This window comes from Dipodomys merriami, unplaced genomic scaffold (genome assembly GCF_024711535.1).
Source record: "Dipodomys merriami isolate MVZ:Mamm:240054 unplaced genomic scaffold, mDipMer1.0.p SCAF_136, whole genome shotgun sequence".
In the NCBI taxonomy this organism is placed as follows: domain Eukaryota; kingdom Metazoa; phylum Chordata; class Mammalia; order Rodentia; family Heteromyidae; genus Dipodomys; species Dipodomys merriami.
Window position 1 is genome coordinate 3421519 of NW_027202671.1, and position 10428 is coordinate 3431946.

The 10428-nt window shown below is 38.6% G+C and overlaps 1 gene segment (V, D, J or C); it reads right to left on the bottom strand.

Annotated features, from left to right (window-relative positions):
* Window positions 1–9297: 9297 nt before the first annotated feature.
* Window positions 9298–9859, bottom strand: LOC138825184 (immunoglobulin kappa variable 1-5-like). The segment is given in 2 exon segments: window positions 9298–9653; window positions 9778–9859. Coding segments are annotated over 2 exon segments (396 nt in total).
* Window positions 9860–10428: the final 569 nt, after the last annotated feature.

Below are 10428 nucleotides of genomic sequence, written 5' to 3' on the forward strand. Positions count from 1 at the left end.
GGGTGTGTGCACATGTTCCCTTCAGGGCTGCATATCTGCAGGGTCCACCCTCCTCCCCTCACCTTTCTGATCTGCCCTTAATGACTTCACTACAAGAAACTGTGTGTCATCCTTGTCAGGTTTGATTACAGTTTACAAAGTGGATGTGGGGAGACACAATCCCCTCTGTAAACATGGTCCCACATGCCATGTGTGCCATGAAAGCCTGAGATGAACTCCTTGGCTTCAAGCCCCTATTGACAAGGTTGTTTCTGGTTTTTCTTTGTGAGATTTGTTTGCCATGTAGTGGCCGTTTTATGACATAGCAGCTGACAAGATTTTCATTTGGAGTTTTACCATTCTTTGTTAATAGTTGTGCAGATTCACAGGAGTTTTATATTCATAATCATGGCATTTTATTTATTTTATTGTTGGAAGAATTGTAATTGTCATATATTAACAACACGTGGTTAGAATGTGATGCGAATCCGTACCTGAATGCAGCTTATTTTGAAAAAATCACCACCTGTTTTCTATTGCTATACTCTCCCTCTCCCACTCCCACCATTTTTCATATTGTTTAAAGGAACTTCGTAACTCGAATGCACATGTGAGTATATATATATATATATATATATATATATATATATATATATGTATATGTATATCTATTTATTTATGTACCAATTCATCTTCTACACTTAGTGTGCTTTTGTCCTTTTCTTTCACCTTCACCTGTTTCCCTTCAGATATTTTTCATTTTGGCATTCATGTTATATTATTATTATGATGATGATGATGATCAATGCCATCATCATCATCACCACCATCATCACTAACATCATTTAAGTCTGGGTTCCACAAGTGAGTACGAACAAACAGTATTTTGCTTTTGCATCCTGACCTATGTCACTCAATATGAGGATCTAGTTCCTTCATTTCCTTGAGATTTACATGATTTCATTGTTCATCTCCCTCTGTCCTTACCAGCGAGCCAGAGCATTAGCAGCCCAGGAGCTTACTAAAAGACTTCTCTTTTAGGAGTCCTGATAGGACAAGACAAGGGCAAGCTGAGCCTTCATCTCAGACTCAAAAGGTAAAGTCCTCCTTAGGGAGCAGTATGCAAATTAGCAGGTGGGTGCAGCAGTGTAAAGGGAGCACAAGGCGGGCAAAGACCTCTTGTGTGACAAACTGCAAATTATATCCACCTGGATACCATATTTCAGAGGCTCAGAAGGACAGATCTTTGGTTTTTATAAGACACCAGAAGCATTATCTGGTTGTTGCTCCTGAGGCTGATGGAAGACAGACAGACAACATTGAGAGGGTTGTCAATGACCCCCTCTACCAAATCTCCCAGTAACCTTCAGAGCCTAGCTGTGGCTGAGATGCACTGTCAGCAAGCAGAGGCACCAGGAGTAGTATCTGGGTCAGTCCAGCCTCTCACATTTGCTCCCCCCCACCCCCTGGGAGGTTTATATTTGGTCTTGCATCACTGAGGGAGTTGAACTATTTATTACTCAGTTGACAGTAGTAAGTTGCAATATCTTCAGATGGCAGACTGTTGATAGTGAAAGTAGACTCTCTTCCTCATTGCCACTAAATCTGGATGTAACCCCAGACTGTAAATTGGATGCCCAATAAATCAAGAGTTTAGGAGCATCACCTTGTTTCTGGTGATGCCACTGTGAATCATCACCAATCCCTGATTGGATCTGCAAGTGATGGAGACTGTCTCCTACAGATGCACACAGAGAGGATGGACACTGGGAAATGGGGATGTCACTCTGGCACCTGATATTGAAAACAGACACTAAATATCCACAGAATCAATTATGTTCTGGGAGTTTTCATGAGGAATAAGGCATCATTGTTAAGCCTGGGCTCAATAAATTCCTAGTCTTGTCCTTCTTTATCTTTGGGTCAAAGCAGCAGAATCCCCTGAGCTGAACAGGGGCCCTCACTCATCCTGTTTGCTGACTGGGACTGACTCTTGCACAGGGTGTGAGCAGATCATGAAGAAGGGTTCAGGCAGTTGCCTATGGGGGGGCATATGCAAATCCTCAGGAGCTGGGCAAAGCTTCAGGACCTGGGCACAATCTCTGAGCTTTCTTGACATATGATTTTTTTGATGAGTTGTTGAAGTGAATTGGCCAAGATTTTCTTAAGAATTATTGCGACCATATTCAGCAAAGAAATGGGTCTATGCAAATCTTCAGGAGCTGGGCACAGCTGCAGGACCCTGAGCTTTCTTGCTTGAGGCCCATGATCTAGGCATTCTAAAACTAGGTTCAAAAGGAGTGGAGAGAATGGACATTCTTGTCTCATACCTCAATTTGGAGGAAATACCTTTGCTATGATCTAAATGGCCATTTAGTATTATGCTGGCTATAGGTTTGTCATATACAACCTTTATTGTATTGAGGAAGGTTCCATAGATTCCTAGTTTTTCCAGAGCTTTCATCATAAAGGGGTCCTGGATCTTGTCAAATTCTTTCTCTATTGAGATAATTGTGTTCTTATCCTTGCTCTTGTTGAATTTTCTTAAATGATTTGCATGTATTGAACCAGCTTTGCATCCCTAAAATAAATCCTGTTTGGACATGGTATATGATTATTTTGAAGAGTTGTTGAAGTCAATTGGTCAAGATTTTGTTGAGAAGTTTTATGACCATATTCAGCAAAGAAATTTGTCTATCATTCTCTTTCTTTGATGAACCCCTGTCTGGTTTGAGAGTTATGCTGGATTCATAAAAAGAGTGTGATAGTGAATTTTTGCTTTCAATATCATTGAAGAGAATGTTTAGATTCCACCACACCCAGTTAGAATAGCTATAACCAAGAAATCTAGTAACAACAAATGCTGGAGTGGATGTGGACAGAAGGGAACCCTAGTGTTGGTAGGAGTGTAAACTTGTTCAACCACTTTGGAAAGCAGTATGGAGGTTCCTCGAAAGACTCCACATAGAATTCCCCTATGACCCAGCAATCATACTTTTGAGCACTTACCAAACAGTCCCAAAGAAGGTCATACCAAAGCTACCAGCACAACCATGTTTATCACAGCATTATTTACCATAGTTAGGTTATGGAAACAATCCTGATGCCCCTCAATAGATGAATGAATCAAGAAAATGTCGTACATGTATACAATGAAATTCTATGCCTCCATCAAAAAGAATGACATTGCCCCACTTGTTAGGAAATTGAAAGGCTTGGAAAAAAATTATATTAAGTGAAGTAATCATTAGTTTCTTTTCATTTTTTAATTGTGAAAATACCATACAGAGGGGTTACAATTACATGGTCAAGGTAATGAGTACATTTCTTATCAAGCATTGTTACCTCCTGCTTTGTTTCCCTTAACATCTCTTCCCATCTCTTCCACCACCCCCATCAAGACCCCCTCCCACCACCCTGCCCTGTGCCAAAGTTGTAAAGTTCATTTTTCGACATGATGTCTTGTACTTATCATGGGAAGTGGTTTTGTTCACAAACTATTGAGAAGTTTAGGGCAAAGGGTCTAGAAACTCAGTTTTAAGAGTGGAGTTGTACATGGAGCCTGTAGGATGAAAACGTGGTCTATACTCACTCACCTCCTGCAGAGAAGAACTGCCACTCTTTTCTTAGTCCAAGAATATGGCACCCAGATACCAGTGTTCTGAACCCACCTCGTGGCCTGCAGCTCTCATGCCTTATTCACACCCACATTTCATCCTCCTGAGGCTAAATCGATAAGTTTGGTATGTTATTCTACACCCTCTACTTAGAAACTTATTTTCCCACACTTAAACACCCTCTTAAAAAATCTACTTCATCATATTGTTGTCTAACAAATTGCCAAAGTTTCCACTACAATAATAGCCATCCCTCTCAAGCCAGAGATGGTGATGCCAAATGCTCTCAGAACAGCATCCATCTTATATCATTGGACATGTTATAAAGATGTGTACTTAGATTTTAATTACAGTGACAAGACCTTAATAAAAGCAACTTGAAGGGAAGAATTCTTTATTTCAATCTTAGATCAGAAATTTTACTCTGCCATGTAGGCAGAGTATAGTGGAGCTCACATCATGTCACTCAAGAAGCAGAGTGAATGTTCTACTTTCTCCTCCTTGTTCTTTTATTGCACAAGAGACCACATCCTATTGAAAGGAGCTGTGGACTATGAGTTGAATCTTCCTCTCTCAGTCAATTCTCTCTATAGAGTTTCTCACAGACAGGTTCAGAAACACACTTGCTTAATCTGCAATCTATCCTACACACTTGTCAATGCCAAAGAACTACTACAAAAAGTCATCCAAAGTACTCTGTTTTCTTGAGCCTTTTATGACAATGGTAAGTGTAGAAATAAGATTATTTAGCAATATATAGGTTTCCTCAAAAGTCTCCATGCTCTGCATTCTTACATTTCTGTCTTTATGACAGGCTCTGGACAAACTAAGCTACCTCTCACCAGATGCCTCATAATTTGTGTTTGTGTATCTGCACATGATACATCTTACTCTTGATATTTATAAATATACACACATATATGTATGTATACAACAATAAGTAAATTCATATGGACATTTTAAAACATCTGGCCCTTAGGTACATTTGCCATTCATTTTTAAAGTGTGAACTTTATGATATTTGATAAGTATTTATTGTATATATAAAGTCACAGTTTATTGTTCCATTTATATATTACCATACATTACTGTCTATTACATTATATATTTTTGTAATATGGGTAATAGTACTAACTATTCCTTGAATGATTCCATAAATGAACTAAAATGTATTCTATTTATTCATATATTTTGTAGATTTTTTTATTTCTCCTGTTCCAATTGTTTTATAAATATCTATAGTGAAGCAATTGGTTTTTATCGAAAATAATTTGCAATGAACCACTTGAAAACTTTTTGGCGTACAGTCCAAGTACTTATATTCATCAGCAATTCATTCTTTTTTTTGGTCACTCATGGAGCTTGAACTCAGGGCTAGCACTCTCCATTTTGAGCCACATGTCCACTTCTGGTTTTCCAGTGATAATTAGAGATAAGAGTCTCATGGACTTTCCTGCTGACCTCCTCAGATCTCAGCCTTCTAAGATTTACAGGCATGAGCCACCGGCTCAAGAATATTAACACTCTTAATGACTGTTGATCCGACTGGAGCTCTTGTGTTGCAGGTCATTCACCTTGTCTCTGACATGGATTTTGTTTGATCTTCCTCAGTGGCCAAAGAGTCCCTTGTAGAGTTCATAAGCAACATCTAGAGATGAAGGTGCATAGAGAAATTCAGGTCACAAAATACCCAACACAGGAGCACATTTTTAAAGGGCCTGTAGTCCAAAACCTTGAGCTTTCCAAGCAATTCTTTTTTATTTCATTTTTATTTAATTTTATTTTAAAGATGCTATACAGAGGTACAGTTATGAATAAGGTGATGAGTACATTATGTGTCAATCATTGTTACCCATTCCCTTGTTTTTGTCCTACAATCCCTTCCCTCTCCAACCTCCCACACTCCATGAGCCATACACCTAGCCTTTCTGTTTTAGTTTTGTCTATCAGATAGACGTAAGACCATGTTCCATCTATCTGTACCTCCCTTGTAGCCATAAGTATAAGGGGGTATAGCACAATTCCTAGATTTCATTCAGATAGCTTTGTGATAATGATTTGCCAATATAGCTTCAACTTCAATCAACTTATTTCCTTCTGTGACCTTTATGCAAAATGCTTAGTAATTGCTTAATCTTGATATATCCTCAAGTTTCTGAAACTATTATTATTTTGAGGCCTGAGATCATGGTAATGATAAGGAGTTGTGCATATCTAAATAATTTTTTCCAAGTTAAGATCTTCTTAGCCAAAATAGGCATGTGATAAAGCCGAGTTTCTGAAACTTTGTATGGATCCTTGTTACTTGATTAAAGTACAGATTGCTAGTCAGTATATATAGGTGAGTTCCTAATATTTGTGTGTCTGAACCCAAGTACCTGACAGGAACAACCTAAGGGAAGAAAGACAGTATTTATTTGGGCTCATTGTGTCAGAGATTTCAGTTCACCATCCTTAGCTTCCTTGGCCTATGGAGAGGCAGAATATCATGATGTTGGACCATCTAGTAGAGGCTACTCAACTCATGGCAAATACGAATTCAAAATTATATAGGAAGAGGTGAGGGCAAGAGTTAGGCCCAAGGACAGTCCCACAAATGTATTTCCTCCAACTAGGTGCTTTTACCACCTCCCAGTAACACCACCCCATTGTTAATCCATCAAAGGATGAATAAACACAGAATCCAGGAGTGTGACGAAAGCATAGAGGACAGACCTAACTGAGAGAGCCCACTTCTTTGCTACTTTTCCACAGAATGTTGATCAATGTGAATGAGAGAAAGGATGAGTTTGGCTGAAGAAAGAAATGCTGATTGGCTGAGGAAAAATTCCCGTCTGTTCCTTTGTACCATCTGACTGTACAGGTGGAAGTATTAGTATCCCCTGTATTCTTGTTTGACTTCAGATTTGAAGACCTGGAAAATTGTTCTTATTTGCCTCCAATGATAAGATACATTGGATAAACATTATAATTAGCAGCAATAGCCTTGGAAAAAGTTGTACTAATTAAAGCAAGCCTGACACCTAGTAACATAGGATGTGCCTATAAATCTACAAGTAAACACAATGGATACTAAAAGACAAATCATTACATATAGGCATAATTTAACAATAGTCTAAACATTCACACAATGAAACAAAGGAGTATGTTCTTAGGAGAAGAACACAAGGGTTAAATAACTATGTGCATATGACCATATAAAATGATGCTTGTCAAAATGAGATCCAAGACATGTGCTGTTTCCAGTTTTCTCTCTTTTTTCTCTTTTTTCTTTTTTTTATTGTAAAAATACCATATAGAGGGGTTGCAATTACATGAACAAGGTAATGAGTACATTTCTTATTGCCTCCTCCTTTGTTTCCCTTTACCATCCCTATGTAGAACAAAAATCAGCATCACATCACCTGGGTTATTATCCTGAGTTCAGAGACACAGAGAGGAAGAGAGTGAGGGCAGAGATGAAAAGTGCTCCCAGGAATCTAAGAACACCAGAAAGCAGAGAACTGATGGATCAAAAAGGACCCTATGTAAAGGGCAGCATCTTGGTTCAAGTTCCCACCTTCTATTTCAATTAGGCCCTCAGAGTGTAACAACAATAATCAGAGTTTCATGCCAAACAGTCTCATTTTGACAACCCAGTAAGTATACATTGCCACTTTGATTTCTTCCTTTGATCACCAGAAATTAGATCTCTGGCATAGCTCTCCTTCAGACATTCTGACAGAAAGGACAATTCAAGCATCAACTTTTGTCCTTTGTCTCATCATTTTGTTGTTCCCTTTCCCTTCCCTAATTCAGATAAATGTATATATACTACACAGGGTACCAAAATAAAATACAGACAACAGGGGATAAACCATAGGGGAAAATAGAAAAAAAAACAAGATGTACAAGTCGTTATGTTGAAAAACAAACTTTACAACTTTGGTGGGGGGTGGGTGAGAACCGGGTCGTGGGGAGCAGAGAGTATGGGAAGGGATGGGAAGGGGAAACAAAGAGGAGGCAAAAATGCTTGATAAGAAATGTACTCGTTATCTTGCCCATGTAATTGTAACTCCTCTGTACAGTATTCTCACAACAGAAATAAATAAATAAAAGAAATAAAAAGAAATAATGCAACAGCGATACTCACAAAACAATATATTGGAAATGAAGCTTACAACTTGATGGGGTGAGATAAGGGAGGGAAAGTGGGAGGAAAATGGGGGAGAGAGTAACAATGTTCAACAAGAAATGTACTCACTACCTTACATATGTAACTATATCCCCATTGTAAATTATTTTGACAATAAAATTGAATTTTAAAAAAGAATCAACTTTCTTTGGAGGGACCGGAGAGAATGATATAATTTACTCAAATCTGACTTGTTGAATGTTAATTTCTTATCTTACTAAGTTAAAAATAATAAAGATGTAATTCAAATGGAATCATCTTTTCCAATCGATATTACCCTCATGACCACAAAAGTTTTAAACTAAAATTCAAAGCTTAAATTTTATAGGCTCTGTGGCTCTCTTCCTCAGATCTATCCTCTTGACCATCATTCCACAACAGGTCATCCATTCCCCATATCCACAGGGGTCCAACCCTGCTGCTTTTAGGAAGGTGGATGGATTCTGAATATGTGAACAGACAGTCCACACAAGAGTTGTTTTGTGATTTGTGTGGAGAAATGTGAGATGAAGGGTCGAAGTGATCTGCTGACGATCAGTACAAGATGAGGACTTACGATTGCTAAATCAAGCAGAAGAATTGAAGGAGTCTAACTTCAAAACAGAGCTCCCAGACAATTAAATTTGTGCCTAAAAATCTGAATATTGTTTATTTACATTCATGTCTGGATGAACTAAAACACAAGACACATAAATGAAAAAATAATTTAGGAAAAATTGCCTTTTAAAATGAAACAGCTGGGGCTATTCAGGAGGCTTAAATCTGAGGGTCGCAGTTCAAAGCCAGCTGGGGCAGAAAAGTCCATGAGAGCCTTATCTCCAATTAACCACTAGAAAACCAGAAGTGGCACTGTGGCTCAAATAGCCACAGTGGTAGCCTTGACATGAAAATCTCAGGGACAGTTTCCAGTATCCAGTGTCTAGAATTCAAACCCCATGAAATACACACACACATATATATATATATATATATATATATATATATATTTATGTATATATATGTATATATACACACACAATATGCATAAAGAATCAAGAAATCTTATAGTCTGCAGCATGATGAATAGAAGTAGAGAACACCTTGATAACAAAAATAGTAAAAAACAAAGAGCATTGTCTATACTGCTTCTCACTCAAGCAAAATTAAAAAATAAATAAAATGCAATAGTGATTCTATGGGGCTGAAAAGAGCACAGGATCAGAGCGCAGGAGGTTGAACACAGAAGAAAGATGGAAGACTATGATCAATGCACATAATACACATATACTGAGAAACCCAGAATCCCATTAAAGCTTACTGATATGTACATTAATAAAAAGAAAGGCTATTATAAAATAAAGGAATAAAATCTGAAGCAATGAATCCATTCTTTGTTTTAAAGGCAATTCCTGCTTAGAATACCAGGTTATTTATTTTATTATTGCATAAATATCAACTGATGTCACAATTTGAACTCTGCAAGTATTAGCTGGTCTTTTCTGACAACATTCTGAGCAGATGGAGGCAGCAGGAGGAGCAGCTGGGGCAGCCCAGACTCACACTTCATCTTCCCTGGGAGGTTTTTGTTATGGCTTGTATCACTGTGGGAGGGAAACAGCTATACTGTTGACAGAAATAAGTGGCAACATCTTCGGGTTCCAGGCCACTGATCCTGAGAGTGAACTCTGTCCCAGATTTACTCCCACTGAACCTTGATGGAACTCCAGACTCCAAACTATCAGCAAGATAGATCAAGAGTTTAGGAGCTTTCCCTGGTTGCTGCTGGTACCAGCCTAAATTATATCCAATGTCCTCACTGGCCCTGCAAGTGATGGTGGCAGTGTCTCCTAGAGACACAGACAGTGAAGATGGAGACTGGGTCATCTGGATATCACACGTGACACCTGGAAGCAGAAACATGAAAACAAATATCCACACTAGTTATCAAGTTATAAGAAGGCATCCCTGAAGAGTAAGCATCCTGGATCACACTGAGCTGTGTTAATCCCTAGCATTGTCCTTCTTTACCTGGGAGCCAGAGCAGCAGGATCCCCAGGAGCTGAGCAGGGGTCCTCATGTCCATGTTGTGTGGTGACTGACTTGGACTGACTACTGCCTAATGTGAGCAGCCTATGAAGAAGTCCTGAGCATACTGGGCTGTTGGTGCATGCAAATCAGCAGCAGAGTTATACACAGCTGTCCAGCTGCTTCATCTCAGCAACTCTGCAGATTCTGAGTCTCAAGGGAACTAAGTCAGGCAACAGAATAAGTTTTAAACACAGAAGAGAATCACCAAGTTGCTTTCCTGTGATGTGAGCACAACAATGGTAGCATGGAAGATCAAAGCTTCTTTTCTTCTTTTTCTTTAATTGAGTCAAGACTTGTTCCCGAAATTTACAAACAAATTTTGCACAAAACAAATTTGGTATTTCTTTATTTTTTTTCATGGTGAAAATACCTTACAGAGGGGTTACAATTACATGGGCAAGGTAATGAGTAATTTTTTTTTATTTTCTATTTTTTTTTTTTTTTTTTTTTGGTCGGTCGTGGGGCTTGAACTCTGGACCTGGGCTCTGTCCCTCAGCTCTTCAGCTCAAGGCGAGTGCTCTACCACTTTAGCTACAGTGCCACTTCCAGTTTTCTGGTGGTTTATTGGAGATAGGAATCTCACAGTCTGTC